The sequence below is a fragment of the Jaculus jaculus genome, chromosome 5 (assembly GCF_020740685.1).
Source record: "Jaculus jaculus isolate mJacJac1 chromosome 5, mJacJac1.mat.Y.cur, whole genome shotgun sequence".
Classification (NCBI taxonomy): domain Eukaryota; kingdom Metazoa; phylum Chordata; class Mammalia; order Rodentia; family Dipodidae; genus Jaculus; species Jaculus jaculus.
The window spans coordinates 96,841,228-96,863,784 of record NC_059106.1 but is presented as its reverse complement, the minus strand read 5'-3'; the positions used below and the strand labels follow the sequence as shown (position 1 = coordinate 96,863,784).

Genomic DNA, 22,557 nt, shown 5'->3' with positions numbered 1-22,557 from the left:
TCTGAGATACCCACACTGTAAAGAAGAGCACTGTAAAAGTAATGAAATGGAAACAATAGGAATGACTACCTTATGAAGATTGATACTTGGAAAGTTTAGTTAAGACAAACAGGTCCTGATGACAGTTTTAAAACATTTAAAGGGTCATAATACTAAAAGTAAGCCTCTGAGTAGTGCCACTGGAATAGCAATACTTTAATATTCAGAGTTTAGAAATGGGAATATGCATGTGTGTGTGTGTGTGTGACTTAGAAAATTAATCACAAATGTTTAAGTAATTTTATCAGATGTCTTTTGTCAGATGTCTTTTTTATGCAGTGCCTTATTTGCTTAATGATGTCAGTTTATTACTATTCTATTGTTCTGTTTGGCTCACTGGGGATTCTAATAAAAAATTCATTGAATTTATTTAATATACTAGAAACTGTATTTGATATAAGCAATAGTTAATATTTATATCTGTCAAGTTTCAAAATACAGTAACTGAAGAAATGTTTTTAAATTAGAAATCTTAAGTTTCTTTAGTTCCAAAGACATTTTTCTTGAAAACTACTTAGTTTGAACAAAAACATGAGGATATTTGTAAATCACTGTACTTTCCTCCCCTATGGTATTCTAGCAGTGGTAAATTAAGGATCAGAGTTTCTCATTTTGCTTACTTACCTATAATATCTTATTACCTATCTTATATGCCTTTGGTCTTTCCTATATAGGAAAAATAAATATAAAGCAACTTGGGCTTAACAAGAATTCAGAGGAATTTAAATACTTTACATGGTATGCATATGAGGGTTATCCCCAAATGCTTCTGAAGGCGTTTTCTATGTCACTTGTAGAATTTGTGTGGAAAATTTCCAGATACTTTCTTTATTGAGGGAATTTGTTTGGACTGTGTCTGTGTGAGATTTAACAGGAGTCTGTACTAGATATCCTTGTGTGGTCAGTTCATGCAGTGGTGCTTTTAGGGGTCTAGAATAACCTATCTCAAAAATTTGTTTTGCATTTTCTTTCTATTCATTTTTAATTACTCTTCCACATACAAGTATTTTTATCAGTGGAGAGATGCTAAGTATGTTCTCACATTAGTGCTTATGAAGGGTCTTGACATTTCACTGATACCCATCCATGTCAGCTGCTGTCCTTAGCTCCTAACTTTTAGGATCACATTTTAATGGGCATGAAGAAAAAACATAAATGTTAAATTGAAAATGTTAGTGCTTTTTTTAAATTTAACATCAATATCCCTTTACATTAAGATGGTTAAGAAACAGTTTATATTATGGCAAGCATCTTTTCTTACAATAAGGAAAATTAGTTAATATATCCCAATTGTGGTGATTTAAAAAACAAAGGTTGTTATTATATGTATATATCTCACATGTGATTCTCCATTTGGTAAAAACCCTAATTAGCATAATGTTTGTTAGAAGTAATGAAAAACAAAAGATTTTTTTGTTTTCACCTTCATTTAAAACTGATAAAAGTATCATAATTTTGAATTAACTTTTTGTAATGTTTGGAAGTTTTACATTCTAGCCATCTATGCATAATATAAAAGCAAAAAGGTTTTTTATTAAAGTTTCCCATGTTCTTAACCTAGGATGGTAAGCGAATGTTTGGCACCTACTTTCGTGTTGGTTTTTATGGAGCCAAGTTCGGGGATTTGGACGAGCAGGAGTTTGTTTACAAGGAGCCTGCAATCACCAAACTTGCAGAGATATCTCACAGATTGGAGGTGAGGCTGTGATGGTCATTGAAAATGCCATCTTTAGTTTCTTTTTTCTCTAATGAAGAGACTTTCAAATCCAGATATAATCACTTAATAAGCCAGATAAAGTACTCTTTTGGAGTATAGGGATTTTTTGTTTGTTTTCCAAGGTAAGACCTTACTCTAACCCAGGCTATCGTCAAACTCATGGAGATCCTCCTACCTCTCACCCAAGTGCTAGGGTTAAACTCATGTGCCACTATGCCTGGCAAAGAGAGAATGGGTACGTCAGGTTCTCTGGCCACTTCAGTTGAACTCCAGATGCATGTGCCACTTGGTGCACCTGGCTTTACATAGGTCCTGGGGAATTGAACTTGGGTCCTTGGGCTTTGCAGGCAAGTGCCCCAACTGCTGAGTCATCTCACCAGCCCAAGCATAGGGAGTTTTGATAAACACAAAATATCCTTGCATGGGCTGGAGAGATGGCTTAGTGGTTAAGGCACTTGCTTGCAAAGCCAAAGGATCCAGGTTCAATTACCCAGGGCTCACATAAGCCAGATACACAAGGTGGCACATGTGTCTGGAGTTCATTTGCTACAGCTGGAGGCGCTAGTGCACACATTCTCTCTTATCCTCCTCTTCCTCCCTCCCTCCCTCCCTCCCTCCCTCCCTCCCTCCCTCTTTCTCTCTCAAATAAATAAAAATAATAAAAATATATTTCCAAAACTTTCAAATATTTCATGCCAGCAGTAAAATAACATTACTATGTATATTTTTGAGGCTGTATTTTCACACATCTTTTAGGAATTCCTATATCCTTCAGAATTATTTGATTTGAAGAGAGATTTATAGATTGTCCTCATGTTGTAGAAAAACACAAGTAGGAGAAAATAATAGGACTGGAAGTAGAACCTCAGGAAATTTCCTTCCCAGGAGTATTAATCTCTGTAGTTTAACCAGTCCCAATGAGACATCTTCAGAACTGAATTCCTGAGGTCATACCTTTTAATACAGTCCCTAGAATCTTGTCATGGTTACAACTTCTTAATTCTCACCTTAGACTATTAATTTCATCCTTTTGGAGTTAACCACTGCTCTCAGTTATAATTCTCCCTCAGAGTAGTCCATGAGCATGTGTTCTAGCCTCACCTAAAGATCTTTACAATGCAGAATTGTGGACCCTATCCTAAACCTTCTGAATCAAAACCTGCATCTGGCAAGATGCGAGGTGGTTTGTAATCACAGAAGAGTTTGAGAAGAAGGGATCTAGGCTTGGTTTCAGTCTCAGTTGATGTTAACTCATAGCTTAGTTTTCATAAACCAGCTGAAATGGTGACTTTGTTTTTTAAGAGCTAGGTAAGTATTGGGAAATACTATTTCCCAACTTAATTATAAAAATTACTTTGCGGCCTGGCGTGGTGGCTCACACCTTTAATCCCAGCACTCAGGAGGCAGAGGTAAGAGGGATCACCATGAGTTTGAGGCCACACTGAGACTACATAGTGAATTCTAGGTCCTCCTGGGCCAGAATGAGACCCTACCTTGAAAAACAAAAAATCAACAACAACAAAAAAATTACTTTGGGACTGTTAGGGCTGGAGAGATGGTTTAGTGGTTAAGGCACTTGCCTGTGAAGCCTAAGAACCTAGGTTCAGCTCCCCAGGACCCACATAAGACAGATCCACAAGGTGGCCCATGCATCTGGAGCTCATTTGCAGTGGCTAAGGCCCTGGCATGCCAATTCCCTTTCTCTCTCTTTCTTGCTCTCTCATAAAAAATATAAATACAAAACAAAAATTGCTTTGGAGAATTTTGTAAATTTTGTTGAGGCAAGCTCAACACATTGGCACTTTTTTTTTAATGCACGAGACTGAGAGCAAGAGACAGCAAGAACTGGTGTGCGAGGGCCTCCTACTACTGTATTGAAGTCTAGATGTGTGCACCACCTTTTGCACATGTGCGACCTTGTGGGCTTGCCTCACTTTGTGTGTCTGATTTCTATGGGATCTGAAGAGTCAAACATGGGTCCTTAGGCTTAGCAGGCAAGCACCTTAACCCCTAAACCATCTCTCCAGTCCAGTTTTGTGATTTTTTTTTCTTTTTTCTTTTTATTTATTTATTTGAGAGTGACAGACATAGGGAGAAAGAGGCAGAGAGAGAGAGAATGGGCATGTCAGGGCCTCCAGCCACTGCAAATGGACTCCAGATGCGTAGTCCCCTCGTGCATCTGGTTACTATGGGTCCTGGAGAACTGAGCCTCGAACCGGGGTCCTTAGGCTTCACAGGCAAGTGCTTAACCACTAAGCCATCTCTCCAGCCCCAATTTTGTTTTGCAATTTGAAATTGAGGATTTTATTCAGTTTTACAAAGATTAACATGACTTATGCAGATCTATAAAACTCCAAATGAACATATCCCAGAAAAAAAATCTGATTCTTCAGTATTCCACAAACAAATGGGAGTTATAAGATCAGAATTAACCTGCCAAGTCATATATACATGGAATGTATATATGGAATGTAGTGAGGGAAATGTTTATTTTCAGCAAATCTTCTCAAAACACTTGACTCAGATCTCAGTGAGTTTACATCTGAAGGGACTTTGGTAAAGAATTAAGAACTTGGCTGAAAATAGTGCTCAGTGATCGATTGCGTACCTGGCATGCACAAGGCTCTAGATTCAGTCTTCAAAATTGCAAATAATTTTGAAATAGAATTATAACTTTGCAGCCAGGTGTGGTGGCACACACCTTTAATTCCAACACTTGGGAGGCAGAAGTAAGAGGATCACCATGAGTTCAAGGCCACCCTGAGACTACATGGTGAATTCCAGGTCAGCCTGGGCTAGATTGAGACCCTACCTCAAAAAAAAAAAGAGTTATTATTTTGCATTCCACATTGATCTTGCTCTCAATTAACATTAAAATAAATAGCAATAAAATACCTGCATCTGTTATGACTTCAGTATAAAATGGATGCTGCATTGGCCACTGCAAAGTGTAGCCACATGTAAAGTTTTATGTGTGGATGTACTAAATTGACTTCAGCTTACTCAATTTTTTTCAAGTTTTAATTTTTTATGTTATTTGAAAAATAAATAGAATATTGTACATTTATTCCGTTAAAAAAAGTTACCTTGGAGTGAACTGTAGGAATTTCTCTTTTTTTTGCCTTTTCCTCTTCACATGTGTATGGAGACAGGGTGACGCAGGGTCTCCGGATTTAACCCAGGATTCCAAGTGCTGGGTTTGAACATGTACACCACCATGTCTGTGCAGTTTTTTCTTTTGAACAGCAACAACTATTGCCAAAGCTGCTTCTTAACCATATGAAAGCCACTACTCCTTTATTTATTTTTATTTATGTGTTTATTTACTTAAGAGAGAGTGTAGATGCACCAAAGCCTCTAGCCACTACAAACAAACTCCAGACACATGTGCCACCTTATGCATCTGGCTTACATGGGTACTGGGGAATCGAACCTGGGTGCCTTAACTGCAAACCTATTTCTCTGGCCAAAAATCACGACTCTTCCCTAGGACCCACATTAGCCAGATGCACAAGGGGGCGCATGCATCTGGAGTTCGTTTGCAGTGGCTGGAGGCCCTGGCGTGTCCATTCTCTCCCTCTCTCTCTCTCTCTCTATCTGCCTCTTTTTCTCTCTCTGTCTGTCACTCTCAAATAAATAAATAAAAATGAACAAAAGAAAAATTTTTTTATAAATCACTACTCTTCACTCAAAGTTGCTTTTTCAAAATAAAAGCCTACACAAAACTTCAGCCAGTTTTCATCTGAAAAATCAGAGTATTACTTATTTTTGTTTTTCTGGTTTCTCAAGGTAGGGTCTCACTCTAGCTCAGGCTGACTTGGAATTCACTATGTAGCCTCAGGCTGGTCTTGAACTCACAGCAATCCCCCTACCTCTGCCTCCCAAGTGCTAGGATTCAAGGTGTGTGCCACCTCACCCGGCTGAGAGTGTTATTTTTGATTATTGATTTTTAAAAAATGGTTCTTTAGGGCTGGAAAGATGACTCAGCAGTTAAGGTAGTTGCCTGCAAGGCCTTACAGTCCAAGTTTGAATCCCTAGTACCCATGTAAAGCCAGATACACAAAGTGATACATGCATCTGGAGTTCATTTGCAGCAGCTAGAGCCCCTGGTTTACGCATTCTCTCCCTCCCTTCTTCCTCTTCCTCCTCCTCCTCCTTCTTCTCTCTCTGTCTCTCTCTCTCTCTCTCTTCCTATCTTTCTGCTTACAAATAAATAAATAATAAAATGACTGTTTATTGAACCATGGCCTCTGTAAGAAATCAGAGTGTATCAAGTTGAAAACTAAATTTCATATATCAAGCTAATGAGTTTTTGACTTTGTGTCCTATTTCATTTTGTTTCTTTCCTGTGGAAACCTACATTTTTATTAGAGAACATTGTTTTTTTAACCTTCTGTTATTTAATTACATTAATGGAAATAGTATCAGATACCTACTTAAATTATCATTACTGTGCAATAATTGATAAGTTGGAATAGCACTTACTAAATCTCCCAGTTCTTCTGAGGAGGCTACCTTAGAGGCCTGGCCTGTTACTAGCCCTGTTAACATCCTATAAAAGTTTTTTCTCTTCTTCATTGTAGGGATTCTATGGAGAAAGATTTGGAGAAGATGTGGTTGAAGTCATCAAGGACTCCAATCCTGTAGACAAGTGTAAATTAGATCCTAACAAGGTAGGTTGATTAGATTATAATGTTATGTGCATGTGTCTGCAGTCCACTATGGAATTTTGTTTGACAAACATTAAATGATGATTTAACATCGAGAAATGAAAGACCTTTACCTTTTCCAGGCATACATTCAGATTACTTACGTGGAGCCATACTTTGACACCTATGAGATGAAGGACAGAATCACATATTTTGACAAAAATTATAATCTTCGCCGTTTCATGTACTGTACACCCTTCACTTTAGATGGTCGTGCCCATGGAGAACTTCATGAACAATTCAAACGGAAGACCATTCTGACTACTTCTCATGCCTTTCCTTATATTAAAACAAGGGTCAATGTTACTCACAAAGAAGAGGTAAGCCCATAAGTGAGAAAATGTATTGATGAAACATATATTTGAGCTATAAATTAATAGTGTCGTTGTAGCAGATAATATGGACCATCCTTCTAAGTCCCTACTTTATCCTGTTAATGTTTTAAATGGTGTTTATTGGCTATTTATTTTTATTCACTTGGGCATCTAAGTTTGGAATTTTGTTACATAAAAACTTATAATGGACCAAGCGTAGTGATACACACCTTTAATCCCAGCATTTAGGAGGCAGAGGCAGGAGGATCACTGGGAGTTTGAGGCCAGCCTTGAGACTACATAGTGAATTCCAGGTCAGCTTGAGCTAGAGTGAGACCCTACCTTTGCAAACAAAAAAACAAACAAACAAAAAAAAACCTTATAATTGCTCCCTATTTTTTCTGACCTAATTGTTGCTGTTTTCCTCAGATAATCTTAACACCAATTGAAGTTGCTATTGAAGATATGCAGAAAAAGACTCAAGAATTAGCATTTGCAACACATCAGGATCCAGCAGACCCCAAAATGCTTCAAATGGTTCTTCAGGGATCTGTAGGGACCACTGTAAATCAGGTTTGTGCTTTAGATGGTTGCCCTGGGATCTGTAGAGACTTAAGAATCAGTATAACCCTTCAGAAGGTTCTCCAGATATCTATAGGAACTTGTGAATCAGGATAGTACTTGAGATGGTTCTCCAGGGATCTGTAGGTACTTGTGAATCAGCATAGCCCTTCAGATGGTTCTCCAGGGATCTGTAGGTACTCGTGAATCAGCATAGCCCTTCAGATGGTTCCCCCAGGATCTGTAGGTACTTGTGAATCAGGATAGCCCTCCATATGGTTCTCCAGGAAACTAGGTAAGTGAATTGGGAGGTGGTTCTTCAGATAACTGTAGGCACTAGTGAATCATCATGGTCCTTCAGATGGTTTCCCCGGGATCTGTAGGTACTTGTGAATCAGCATAGCCCTCCAGATGATTCTTCAGGAATCTGTAGGAAGTGAATGGGACAACCCTTTAGATGGTTCTCCAGATAACTGTAGGTACGTGTGAATCAGCATAGCCCTTCAGATGGTTCCCTCAGAAGTAGGTACTTGTGAATTGGGACAGCCCTTCAGATGGCTCTCCAGGGATATATAGGTACTTGTAAATCAAGTCAATGCTTCTCTCTAGGAATGTGTGATTTAAATTATATATCTGGGGCTAGAGAGATTGCTTAGTGGTTAAGGCACTTGGCTGCAAAACCAAAGGACCTCAGTTTTATTCCCCAGGATCCATGTAAGCTACAAGGTAGCACATGCATCTGGAGTCATGTGCTGTGGCTGGAAGCCCTGGTATGCCCATTCTTTCTCTCCCTTTGCCTCCTTATCTCTCACAAATAAATAAATAAAACTTTTTTTTAATTATCTGGACTGGAGAGATGACTTAGCAGTTAAGGCACTTGCCTGCAAAGCCTAAGGACCCAGGTTCAATTCCCCAGTACCTACATAATCCAGGTGCACAAAGTGGTACATGCATCTTGAGTTTGTTTACAGTGGCTAGAGACCCTGATATGCCTACTCTTTCTCTCTCTCCATCTGCCTCTTTCTGTCTCATAAATAAGTTTAAAATATTTATAAATTATACATCCCACTTGGAATAATGTTACCGTTATATTTTTCAAAATGACAAATATATGCTCATCAAGTGAAGACAATGTGTGTTATATTGGTTACTAAAGACACTGAAGTACAAATGAAGGGAAATTAAAAACCTGAGTTCAATATTTTCTCAGTTAAGATTTTCATACTTGCCTTCTCTGCCATCTATATTTATATATACTATATATATCTTATTAGTTTGGGACTTAGTCACTATGAACAGTCTTCCTTTACATACTTGTATCCAGAATGTAGGATTCATTTCAGAGCTGTGTTAGATATATGTGAACCTGTCTATTTTAGGTACTTTCAGATGTTTTTTTTCCCCTGATCTTGACACTGAGTTCAAAGGACTAAATAAGGGATACAGAATCATTTTTAAAATTTTAATACTGCATGTATGTAAGATTTTACTGTTGTTTTGTCCTGTACGTGTTAGAAACCATCACAATTATTTCCTGGTAGTTGATTTGCTCTGATTCTTTTGCTGAGGATTTTAGTCTTGAGGAATGACCTAGATGTGGGAAAATCCAGAAGAACGTTAGTCAGATTTCATGTAATATATCTTAAGTACTTTTTGGATTAAAGGAACAAAGCTAAAAACTGCTCTGTTAAAACTGGAATAAGACCATTAGGCTCCTAAAACAAAATTCTTCTCTCTTAATGAGAAAAAATAAACCTTACAAAAGACCATCTTTTTTTGTTTTTTTGGTTCATTTTTTATTTATTTATTTGAGAGCAACAGACATAGAGAGAAAGACAGATAGAGGGGGTGAGAGAGAGAATGGGCGCGCCAGGGCTTCCAGCCTCTGCAAATGAACTCCAGATGCGTGCTCCCCCTTGTGCGTCTGGCTAACGTGGGACCTGGGGAACCGAGCCTTGAACCGGGGTCCTTAGGCTTCACAGGCAAGTGCTTAACCGCTAAGCCATCTCTCCAGCCCACAAAAGGCCATCTTTAATTGTGTCAGTAACACCTTTGGAATACTAAGGGAGGTTGTTTTAACAAAACCAAGTCTAATCATCAGTGTGTTGGGTGATATAGTAGCTTGACTACATTAATATACCTAGTAGCAGTAACTGAAGGGCTACTGTGTTTCTTGAATAATGAACCAATAGAAGATGAATCTAAGTATACTGGGCAATTATAGCTATGAGATTAGGAAAATCTGAAGCAGCTATGCCTGGAAGAGTGCTAATACAGTTATAGATTATATACAATGAGCTTAAATAGCCACCCCTGAAGAGTTCTAATATAGGCGTAGATTACATATAATAAGCTTAACAGTTGTCCCTGAAGAGTTCTAATACAGAGATAAATTATATACATTAAGCTTAAATGCAACCATGTCAATGTTAACATCATTTGGATAAATTCCATCTCTGTGATTTTTAAGAGAAACAATAACTCTTCCTTATTATTATTATTTTTCAGGGACCTCTGGAAGTTGCTCAAGTTTTCCTATCTGAAATCCCCAATGATCCAAAGTTATTCAGACATCACAACAAACTGCGACTTTGCTTTAAAGATTTTACTAAAAGGTAATCAAGACTTGTTGCATAAAGAACTTCAAATTAAGAATGTCCAGTTGCCGGGAGTGGTGGCACACGCTTTTAATCCCAGCACTCGGGAGGCAGAGGCAGGAGGATTGCCGTGAGTTCAAGGCCACCCTGAGACTCCATGAATTCCAGGTCAGCCTGGGCTAGAGTAAGACCCTACCTCGAAAAACTAAAAAAAAAGAAAGAAAGAAAATGTCCAGTACCACAGTTGAGTATGAAGGTCTTAAGAAATTATTGAAAAGAAAAATGTTGGGAACAAGTTCACAGTAAGAAATATCTTCTTACAATTTACTGTTCTTTAATAACATATACCTTTTCGTTTTCGTACTTTTAAGTTTTCTTTTCTTCAAGATTAGAAAAGACAAGGCTCAAGAAATGTTCTTAACTTTAAACTATTATTAGACTAATTTGAAAGCTATTTATTGTGACTTATCTATATGTAGTATATTTCTCTTCCTTAAGGGAACTTACAAACATGAAACTTCGTAAAAGGTGTTCAAATCCTGACTTCTTCAGTGTGTGTCCTTATCCAGGTCACTTATATGATCCTCAGGTTTCTAAAAATCCATATGTGGCTATGCATGCCTATAACCTCAGTGATGTCCTTGTGTATACAGGATACGTTCATTTGCACATACATGTGCATATACCATATATGTGCACACATCACATATATACTATGCAGATTGCACACACACATCAAAAATATTTTAATAAAATGAATGTGATGCCTCACAGCTTTACCTAAAAATCCACCACTTGGGAGGCTAAAGTAGGAAGATTGCCATGAGTCTAAGCGTGTGTGTGTGTGTGTACATATATGTAAATAATAAGATCTACCTCTCATAGAGGTTGAATGGGCAAATTAGGTAAAATGATACATTAGTGTGTCAAGGTTCTCAAGGCCATCCCCAGTTTCAGTAAATTATTAGGAAAACTCACAGGATTCAGAATGTAGTTGTACAAATGACTATGATCAAAATTAATGTCAGCTGAGGGGGATAGTACATACAGTGTAGACCTCAAAGGGTCCTCTTCTAATGGAGTCACATAGGCTGTGTACAAGTGAGAAAATGTTGTCTATCAAAGAACCTTATTAGAAAAGACATACCAAAATCCTACTCTTCCAAGAGAAGAACAGATACTTAGCATAATATTTGGCACAGTAAGCCACTTATGTTGTATGATTGATGAGAACCCCTCCCCAAACCCAAATTTCCACAAACTAACGAACAGCCAACTTTATATTCAGGTCTTTGTAAGGATAGTAGTCTCAAGTACCCAGCCTTTGCTCTTCTGCACACATACACACACACATACACACACACTTTGTGAAATTGCTGGATCATTTGGTAGTTCTATTTTTAGCTCTTTGAAATATTTTTAAATGTACCAGAGAGATAGTGAGTATGGGTGTGCCAGGACTACTCCCCACTGCAAATGAACTCCAGGTATATGTGCCATGTTGTGCATCTAGCTTTGTGTGGGTACTGGGGAATCAAGCCCTGGTCAGCAGGCTGTACAAGCAAACTCCTTTTCCTTTAACCACTGAGCCATCTTCCTCATTCCCCCCCCCCTTTTTCTTTCTTCAGTTTTTTGAGGTAGGATCTCACTCCATTCCAGGCTGACTGGAATTAACTATGTACTCTCGGTGGCCTTGAACTCAAGCGATCCTCCTACTTCTGCCTCTCGAGTGCTGGGATTAAAGGCATGCACCACCATGCCTGGCTTAGTCCTAATTATATTTTGTTGAGGAGCCTCCATACTATTTTTCATAATGAGTTTATTAACCAGCAGTGTACAGGGACTCTTATTTCTCCACATTCTCACCAGTACTTATTATCTGTTGACTTTTACTTTTAATGGAGAACTTTACTATATGAACATCCTGAAAATTGGTCATGTTCCCATTAGATTATACTCTTAGGTCCCCACTCTGCTGACCCAGTTCCATTGAGGGCCCTCCTTAGTGGGGTTGTCTATAATCACTGTAGGGTCATGAATGCACCATTCAGTCCCTGTAGTGCCTCAGAGTAACACCTTCCCACCCGGTGGCTCTTAGATTCTTTCTGCCTCCTCTTCTAAAATGTTCACTGAGCCTTGAAGGGTGTGTTCTAAGTCTCCTTGAGTATCGAGCTCTCGGCAGCCTGTAGTTTTCTGCTTTGGTGCATTTTGAGTCTCCTCAGTGTCTACCTGTTGTCTTGAGAACAGTTGTTCTAACTAGGGAGAGGTGGTGCTTTAGCTGTGATTTGCATCTCTCTGATGATTAGGAATGTTGGCCATTTTCGATGTATAAGGCATTTGTATATCTTTTGAGATAAATGTCTACTTAAATTTGTTGTGCATTTTTAAGTCAGGTTATCTAAATTTTTGGTTTTGACTTCCTTATATATTCTAGATATTAGCTCCATGGCAGATATGTAGTTAGCCATACTTTTACCCATTCTATAGGTTGTCCCTTTGCTCGCTTGTTTCCCAAATTTACTATGAGGAAGCTTATTTGTTTGATGTTATCATATAATCTTATTATTAGGCTAGATGATCTCAGAGGATTGGTGTTAGGAAATAACAAACAGAAGGACAGATGTGGTAGTAGAGGAAAGAAACCTACTTCTTACTTAGAGAATTGACTAATCATTAATTTTATTAATTTTATTCCTTGGAGGTTTCAAGCAAAATAAACCCTGCTGTTTTATGATCCAGGATATGGAACAATACAGACTTCATGAGGTCATAGACAGTCAGAGACCTTTTTACTTGCTGCTGTTTTAAAATATCTTGTCATTAATGCAATTCTAAACAAATATCTGATCTGTATACGCTTATCTTTTGTTTTCTGTTGTCTTTTTTGTTGTTCAGTGCTAGTGATGAAATTCATGGTCTCACACATGCTAAGCAAGCACTATAAACACTGAGCTACACCCCCATACCATATATACTTTAGAATAATGAATGCCTATAGTCAACACATCTCCTTAAGTATTATTGCTGGCAGAGAAAGTTCTCTCTTTATAGAGTATTATAAAGCAAAAAACAAAAAAGTACTACATAATATAAACTTTACAAAAGACATTACATAGCTGGTTTGGTGGCACATACCTATAATGCTAGCACTTAGAGGCTGAGCAAAAGAGTTGCTGTGAGACCACAAAACAAAAATAAAAACAGGGCTGGAGAGATGGCTTAAGTGGTTACGGTGCTTGCCTACAAAGCCTAAGCATCCAGGTTCCATTCCCCAGAACCCACATAAACCAGATGCACATGATGGCACATGCATCTAGAATTCAGTTCCATTAGCTTGAGACCCTGGTGTGTCCATTTCTTTCTCTCTCTCTCTCTCTAATAAGTAAATGAAATATTAAAAAGGGGGGATCCGGGTGTGGTCGTGCATGCCTTTAATCTCAGCACTCAGGAAGCAGAGGTAGTTGGATCACTGTGAGTTCAAAGCTGAGACTATATAGTGAATTCCAGGTCATTCTGAGCTAGAGTGAGACCCTATCTTGGGAGGGTAGGGGGAAGAAAGAAGATGTGAAGGGAGGAAAGTTATAGCTAGTACTCCATTTTTATTTTTAGTGCCAATCATACATTTTATGCCAGTGTTTGTATATGTTTCATAGTTTAGTCATAATACGTATTATGATTTAAATTCTCAGGCACAGTGGTGCATGCCTTTAATCCCAGCACTCAGGAGACAGAGGTAGGTGGACTGCCATGAGTTCAAGGCTAGCCTGAGACTACATAGTGAATTCCAAGTCAGCGTGAGCTGCAGTGAGACCCTACCTTGAAAAACAAAACAAAACAAAAGTTAAAACCATTATTTTAATAGTTACATTATTTCATCAAACTACTTAAAATTTTAGTGGGGTTTTTTGGGGGGACAAGCCAAACAAACTGGCCTTTTTTTTTATTATGAGTGAGAGAGAATTGGCATGCCAGGGTCTCCAGCCACTGTAGTCAAATCCCAGACATGTGCACCATCTTGTGTGCATGTGTGACCTTGTGTGATTGCATCACCTTGGGCATATGACTTACATCGGATCTGGGGAGCTGAACATGGGTCCTTAGGCTTCATATGCAAGCACCTTAACTGCTAAGCCATCTCTCTAGCCCAAATTTTAATTTTTATATTTTTTTGTGCACAAGCACATGCACACGCACATACATGGTACATATGGTGTTGTGGTGCATCTGTTAGTGTTCTGTAGGGAACAGAACAGATAGAGTAAATATGTAGTAAAAGGGATTTACTGGATTAGTTTATCAGATACAGGTGGGGCAGTCCAATAGCTGCCTACTGACTGGAAATTTGAAATTCTGAGAACTGGGCAACCACACAGTCCAAGAGGCCTAAGATGGCTGTCAGAAAGGATCCCCCTCTGTCCCCAAACTTCCTTGTATACAGTCCCCAGTAGAAGGGCAGCCCACTTGGGAGGAAGGACTTCCTCTCTCAGTTCATCTTCCTGGAAACACCTTCAAAGACCCACCCAAAAGGCATCTTTCATTCCATTCCTAATCTGTGCAAAGTAGCAACAGAACTTCTCCTTCACAATGTGTGTGTGGTATACGCATGTGTGGGTGTGCAGAGGAGGTCTCTTATGCTCATCCTTTTTTCCTTTACATTGCTGAACCCTGAGCTTGCTGTTTCACACACCCAGCAATTCTCACGTCTCTGCTCCTCTACCTTGAAAATGAAAAAATAAAAAAAAAAAAAAAAAAAAAAGAATCCACGGCTGGGGAGATGGAAAGGTACTTGTGTACAAAGCTTGCTGGCCTGGGTTCATTTCCCAGCCACCAACACATAGTTAAACAGGCATTTGTTTGCACACCAAGAAACTCTAATGTACCCAAACACACATGCGTGTGCACGCACACACACAAACACACACACATAGTAAATGACTCCATTTGTGGTTTCTTTTTTGTATGGTTCAAAGGTCTTTTTTTCTAAGGATCAGCTTGCTTTGTGTCCATAGTTAATACAGTCATTTCAGTACCAAATACTGAATAAGCTGTGAAATGTAAGATAGGCTTTGTATACTACATGGACATCTAGGTACCCTGCTCTGTCTGTCTGGAAGATTGCCTTTATCATTGGCTTGCACTGTTATCACAAATGGGAGCTTTATTCTTCCACTGGTGCCCTCCATTTCCCTCACATTTAATCTTAACGAAGTTCAGTCTTTTTTCTTAACCTTTTTTTTTTTAAGAGTCAGAGTCTCTTTTTGTTAGCTAGAGTATGTTTTCCAGGCTGGCTCTGAACTCCTGGGCTCAAGTGGCCTTTCTGCCTCAGCCTCTGCGGTAGCTGGGACTACAGTAGTGTGCTGTGCCAAGCTTCTGGCATATATGTGTTGATAGTCCTTTCATTTTTTCTTAGTATTCCATTCCTTATACTCGGGGCTTGCTCTTCCTGGACTGCTTACTATCTGGTTTTAGCCTTCTGTAGTGGAAGCACTTACAGCAATAGTATTCTCTAATTATCACCTTACCTGTGTCCCACGAGTATATACATGTACAAACAAAGATACTTGTTTTGTTAAGACAGCCTAGCTTGGCTTTAAACTTGCTGTCCTTCTGCCTCTGCCTCCCAAGTGCTGGGATTCTAGGTGTGCACCACCACCCCAGACCTATACATATTATCTTCTAAAGCATTTTTTCTTCCTTTATTAAAATGGATATTTTTAGTTGGGCATGGTAGCACATGCCCTTTAATCCCAGCACTTGAGAGGCAAAGGTAGAAGGACTGCTTTGAAGTTGAGGTCAGTCTGGGACTACAGAGAGTTCCAGGATAGTCTGGGATAGAGTGAGACCCTGCCTCAAAGGAAAAAAAAGTAGATGTTTTTCTTAATTATTTGAATAAACTGGATAAAGGATTATAACCCAGATCTATTAAAAAAAAAAACTTTTAAGAAGTTTTTTTTTAACATTTATTTGAAAGAGATAGAGAAAAGGCAGAGGAAGGGAGTGGGGGGAGAATGGGTGTCCCAAGGCTTCCAGCCACTGCAATGAACTCCAGATGCATGCGCTACCTTGTGCATCTGGCTTACATGGGTACTGGGAAATCTAACTGGGTCGTTAGGTTTCTCAGGCAAGTTCCTTAACTACTAAGCCATTTCTCCAGCTCTTAAGAAAGCTTTTATTTGAGCATAGCCAAAGCATTGAGCCAGCTGCCATTGGTGACACATAAAAGGATCTGGTGGCATCCTCTTAAGTCTCTTGTCTAGTATCAGTGTGACATATGAAGTGTGTTCTTGGGGCTGGGGCTGTCACTCAGTTCTGGAGTCCATGCCTAGGGTTTAGTACCAGCACTTTGGAAGAGTAGGCATGGTGACACATCTCCCAGCACTCAAGAATCTGAGGCAGGGCCATCCTGGGCTACATAGAGACCCTACTTCAAAATTAATTAATTGGCCAGGTGTGTTGGCACACACCTTTAATCCCAGCACTCAGGAGGCAGAGGTAGGAGAATAGCCATGAGTTTGAAGCCACCCTGAGACTACATAGTTAATTCCAGGTCACCCTGGACCAGAGTGAGACCCTACCTCAAAAAAATTAGTTAGTTTAATAATAAAATGTATTGTTTTCAACTTGGTAAAAACTGGAAGTGGGCTGGGGAGATGCCATATCAGTTAAGGCACTTACTTGCCAAGCCTGGGGACCCAAGTTCTGTTCTCCAGGTCCCACATAAGCCAGATGCACAAGATGGTGCATCTGGAGTGTGTTTACAGTAGCTAGAGGCCCTGTCATGCCCATTCTCTTCCCCCTCCCTCCCTCTCTCCCTCCTTCCCTCCTTCCATCTCTGTCTCAAATAAAAATAAATTTTAGGGCTGTAGGAATGGCTTAGCAGTTAAGGCATTTGTCTGCAAAGCCAAAGGACCCAGGTTCAATTCCCCAAGACCCACGTAAGCCAGATGCACAAGGGGGCACATGCATATGGAGTTCGTTTGCAGTGGCTGGAGCCCTAGCATGCCCATTCTCTCTCTCTCCTCTTTCTGTCAAATAAATAAACTTTTTTTAAAATAAATTTTAAAATATTTAAAAACTGGAAATGCTTATCAGATGCTAAAGGGATATAATCATTTTCACTCTGAGCCCACTTTTCATCATTGTAACAAAACGCCTAAAGACAACTTAAAAGAGTGTTGACTTCCATTGTGGTTTCAGTGCAGAGTCACTTGTTCCACTGCTTCTGGCTATTAGGAGAAATGTGGTGGTGAAAGTGGCTCACTTCATGGTAGTCTGGAATCGGAGACTAGAGCAGGCCAGGGACAAGATTTACCTTCAAAGGTACACCCCTGTGACCAGCTGCCTCCAACCCAGCCCACCTCCTTTACCCCACCGAGTATGGACTCATCAACAAAGTAGCCCATTAATGAAGTAAGCACCCTGAAGCCTTCAACACAAGTCCTTTGGGACCACATCCTATCAAAACCATAGCAGTGCTTTAAGAGGAATTTTAACATCCACATGAAAACTGAATGTCCCCATCATGGTAAAAGTGTATGTGTGTGTGTAAACAAATTATAAGAAAAAATTTACATATTTTTCCCTAGATGTGAGGATGCCTTAAGAAAAAATAAGAGTTTAATTGGGCCAGATCAAAAGGAGTATCAAAGGGAACTGGAAAGAAACTACCATCGTCTAAAAGAGGCTCTGCAACCCCTGATCAACAGGAAGATTCCTCAGCTATACAAGGCAGCATTGCCTGTCTCTTGCCACAGGTAGGTAAGTTGTTCGGTAGAACAATAAAATATGATAGAATATTGTTTCAATGGTGAATTAACATAACTTATTATAGTTTCAAATGTGTCCCCTGAAACCAAGTTCAACTAATATCAGCCTTTTATCACTGTATACTAATCAGTCTGAGAGAACAGTCAACTTTTTCAATAGTTTGAAAACCATAAAGTTGGGCTGGAGAGATGGCTTAGCGATTGAGCGCTTCCCTGTGAAGCCTAAGGACCCCGGTTTGAGGCTCGATTCCCCAGGACCCACATTAGCCAGATGCACAAGGGGCCACATGCATCTGGAGTTTGTTTGCAGAGGCTGGAGGCCCTGGCACACCCATTCTCTCTCTTTCTCTCTCTCTCTGCCTCTTTCTCTCTGTCACTCTCAAATAAATAATTGAGAATGAACAACAAAAAAAAGAAAACCATAAAGTTGAGGAAGGATGCATAGGAATTGGGACAGCACTTCTTCCTTTTGTCCTCCTAAACCTGTTTCTTTTAAAATAATGGTATTTTTGTGAAAGAATTTACTAGAATTTATCATAAATAATGCATTCATTTCCCTCAGCTAAAACAGTAAATAGTATATATAATCTATACATATTAAAGCAAATAATCTCATCAGAATAGCTTCACCATTTTTTTGCCACTTTGTAAATTTTGACAAACTAGGAATAGGAACAACTTGGAATTTGCTACAACTAGTAACAAGCAATTTATCTTTCAGATTTCTGTATAATAATAATTATTTTGAGGAGGTTTTTGTGAATATTAAAGGGCATTCCATATGTAAAGAGCCTGGAAGTGCCTGAATTCTGGAAAGGGGACAAACACTGCTGATTCTATTTGCATTTTGAAATCAAATTTATATCCAATTGTTGGATTACTGTGGCACTGATGTTTTACCATCATTTTCTTTGAAATAACAAATTGAATTGTAACTATTTTGTAAGCTTATATTTGGAAAGCCGTTCAAGCTCATATGAAAATAGGATATAGCAAGGTACACTGCAGAAGAAAGCTAAATGGGCTATTTTGTGGCCCAGAAATTTGGTCCTTATATTTTAGTGACCTAATGTCCTTCTACTTCTAGACATGTCAAAAATGAAATTTGCACATTCAAAAAATATCCAGCATTGCCCTTTGCCCAGTGATTGACACTGCTCTCACAACTCATAACCCACAACAGCAGTCCCAGTGAGGAGGTCCCTCAGTGGAATGGGAGCAGGGAAGAGGAAAATGATGATGTATCCATACAAAGGTTCTAATTTAAAAATATATATATATAAAATATTATAATCCACTATGCACATGATTGTCATAACAGCTGTAAGGAGGCTGAGGCAAGAGGATTGCAAGTTCAAAGGCAGCCTGGGTTACTTAGGGAAGCACTGCCTTTGAAAAATAAAGGGGGCCGGGAAGAAAGTCTGCCAAGTGCTTTATGTCCCACAAGGAGCAGGTAAATCATGACTCTTCCATCAGCTGCAGGGGGCCCAGAGGACAATTTAGATCTTTTTTTTTTTTTAATTTTTGGTTGTTGTTCATTTATTTACTTATCTATTTATTTATTTAAGAGCAACAGACACAGAGAGAAAGGCAGAGAAAGAGAATGGGTGCGCTAGGGCCTCCAACCACTGCCAATGAACTCCAGACGTGTGCGCCCCCTTGTGCATCTGGCTAACATGGGTCCTGGGGAATTGAGCCTCGAACCAGGGTCCTTAGGCTTCACAGGGAAGTGCTTAACTGCTAAGCCATCTCTCCAGCCCTAGATCTTTCTTATTAACATATAATGCTACTGCTATCCAGCACTGATGGAGACCCCTATAGGGAGAGTTGCTCTTAAAATTCCCAGTGCTTTGGTTTCCCTTTCAGTCTTATTGAAGTTTCGCCTTTCTAGCCATCTCCACTTCTCTTCAATCCTGTCATACCCACCAGGTCCCAGATGGAGTGAAGGCACTGGGTACCCCATAGTCAAAGCAGTTGTCAAATCCTGGTCCTAGGTCCTTCTTCTCTTTTAGCTTCTCCTCTTAGGCTGTTCTTTATATTTTGGCCGGCAGGGGCGGGGGGGGGGGGCTCTGTTTGGTTTTTCAAAGTAGGGTCTCACTCTAGGCCAGGCTCACCTGGAATTCACTGTATTCTCAGGCTGGCCTAGAATTCACAGCAATCCTCCCATCTCTGCCTCTCAAGTGTTGGGATTAAAGGCATATGCCACCATGCCTGGCTGTCCTTAGTTTTTGATATTTAGGAAAACACTTGTTTAGGTGGGGAGAGGGTTAATGTTGCTGGCCCTCCTACACGTTTTCTCCTTGCCTCCACCTCCCAAGGGCTATGATTATAGGCATGTGCCACCAGGCTCTGGTCCATAAAACATTCCCTTTTCTTGATGAACAGTAGTCAGCTTTCCAAAGTACTATTTTCCTTGAGACCAAAAGAGCTTCAAAAGCTGCAATGTCATCTTACTTTAGCTGCCTTTTCCTGTCCCGTGCTTAAGTCTCACAACTTACCCTTGAGACTAGGAAGGAGAACCAGAAACCAGCTCATTAAGAGATATTTCAAGAATATTATCCTCCTTGATCTCCAGAATTTAGAAGATAAACATTTCCTAGAATTCGAATTTTTAATTTTGCTAATTACAAAATCTGGGATATTTTTCTGTGGTAGACATACAAGTTCTCAGAATGTGTTCTGAGAGCCAGGACTTATCCTTTTCCATTCCCACATGGGTACAGTCGAGTTTTCCAGGAAGTAGGTAGGTGCTGTCACAGTTACCATCACGTTGCTGGGATAAAGCACTTGACCAAAAGCAGCAAATGGGAGTCTCAAGGGGAAGCTTCATAATGGCAGAGGACAGCATGACATGAACATAGGCTGAACGTTACCTCTGCCACAGCAACTGGAGAGTGAGCCCAGTTCTGGCAAGGGGGAGGAGTCCTTAACACCCCTAGCAACACACCTCCCAAATTGCCATGAGCCTGGGACTAAGGAGTTTATGGGGGGACATCTGATCACCACAGAAGTGATACTGAATATAGAAGCAGACTTAAGAATTTAGGCCTTCCACTAAGCCAGACACTAAATATGCAGAGTGCTACATGTATAAAATGTTGTTTTTAGAAAAAAAAAATTGCAGCTTCGCATGGTGTTGTATGCCTTTAATCTTAGCACTCAGGAGGCTAAGGTAGGATGTTAGCTTGGGTAACAGTGAGACCCTACCTAAAAAAGAAAAAAAAAAGTGCTACTTATAGCAACATAATTGGCTATTTTGTGGAATATTTTTTTCCATTTTAATTTCTAGTATGTTAAATACTAATATGTAGCCCACATTCTGGTCCTGTTTCTGACTGGTTTGTGTAACAAGGACCCATCAGTTTGAGAACCACTAGTTTGACTAAAAAAGTTTAGTATTAAACACCTGCCTTTTGTTATCTAATAACTCCAAACTTCCTGAAATCTGTTGCCTTACCACAGTATCCGCAGCACCTGCTGGACAAACGAATAGATGGGCGATAGATCTGGCAAAGTGGCTACTGTCTATACTTCTATAGGAAACCTATAAGCCAGAAAGAGAGGTGTTTAGAGAATGAGCATCTCAGTTGAGGTATCTCTCTGGCAGGAAAAAAAAAAAAAAAAAATTTTAAAGCATGTAAAACACCTTGAAAAGTTATGTACAAAACAATTTTTTCGAAGTGCTGTACACATTTTTAAGCTGTTTTCTTATAACTATATCCTCTTACTTTTTCAGAGATTCCTTCAGTCGAATGAGCCTTCGCAAAATGGACCTCTAAATAAATACACTTGTTTTATTCAGATGAAGAGCAATTTCAACATTGTGAAAACCAGATCTTTTGAAAAACAGGACTTGTATGTAATCTAGAAATTATAGCATTGACTTACTGAAGAATGCCAAAATAATACTAAGTGCAGACTGCTAAGCTGGAGAACCATGGCTGCGGTGTCTAACAGTCTGGTAACATGTTATGTTTTTTAAAAGCATTTTAATGACTCTACGGTACCCCATACATTTATCATTATTTATACCATAGCTAATGTTAAATTTATTTACCTTAGGTTCATATTTTTTAATTTATATTGCCATTTATAGATTCATGTTGGAGCCGTTTTAAATGTAGTGATGCTTATTTTAAAGGTACTATTAAATATGTGAAGTTTATGCTAACTTTGGTGAGTGGGACTTTTAAGTGTTTGTTATTGCAAGAGGCAGAGAATAAGTTGTTGTTCAAGAGCTAGTTCCAAAACAAGCAAAGTGAAAGGCAAAGTTCATGTTTATTTTATTAGCCCAAAGAGCCCCAGGTGGGTTAATGGTAGAAGACAGATATTACCCACTGAAGAAATGTAGAGTTGCAAACATAACTTTTATCTGATAAAACAGTTCATCTGTAGTTGTAAAGTTCAAAAGTCTACTCCTCTTTGAGAGTGTAAGGGATGACTGATATCCTCCTCCACCTCAGAGTACTTTAATAATGGGCAATTATTTCAAATTCCCCATATCTGCAACTCAAAACCTAGGTCACAAAAGTTTTTCAGATAATCCTACATTCTTGGACCAAAAGGGCCATATTAGGGCTGTGGGCACTGCTTAATGCCTGTATGCACAAGACTCTAGATTCAATCCCTAGCCCTAAAAAAAAAAAAAAAAAAAACTCTTATGGAAAAAGGTATTATGTAAACCCCTACAGGTCACTTCTCACCTGGTTACACTTATTTGGACTGGTTCACACAAATCTCAGTGCCATTACCCACCACTCATTCTCTACTGAGTTAGAATAGAGGCTTCCTTACACTTAAAGACATAGTAGGACAGTACTTTCCTTTTATTGGTGTGTGCAATATGTGTCAAAG

The 22,557-nt window shown here is 39.3% G+C and overlaps 1 protein-coding gene across 11 annotated transcripts in view; it reads left to right on the top strand.

The window, feature by feature from the left end:
• Dock7 (dedicator of cytokinesis 7) overlaps positions 1 to 21,874 on the top strand; it is a 259,531-nt gene extending 237,657 nt beyond the window's left edge. For 7 of the 11 annotated variants that reach the window (XM_045148866.1, XM_045148864.1, XM_045148862.1 and 4 more), the window contains 7 exons: positions 1,610 to 1,735; positions 6,340 to 6,429; positions 6,549 to 6,785; positions 7,209 to 7,352; positions 9,849 to 9,955; positions 17,524 to 17,691; positions 21,440 to 21,874. In XM_045148866.1, coding sequence (XP_045004801.1) covers positions 1,610 to 1,735; positions 6,340 to 6,429; positions 6,549 to 6,785; positions 7,209 to 7,352; positions 9,849 to 9,955; positions 17,524 to 17,691; positions 21,440 to 21,482 — 915 coding nt within the window. In that variant the 3' untranslated portion in view covers positions 21,483 to 21,874. Of the gene's footprint in view, positions 1 to 1,600; positions 1,736 to 6,339; positions 6,430 to 6,548; positions 6,786 to 7,208; positions 7,353 to 9,848; positions 9,956 to 17,523; positions 17,696 to 21,439 lie in introns of all 11 variants that reach the window. The other 4 variants (XM_045148865.1, XM_045148861.1, XM_045148856.1 and 1 more) reach the window with 2 other exon arrangements.
• The last annotated feature ends 683 nt before the right edge of the window (positions 21,875 to 22,557 follow it).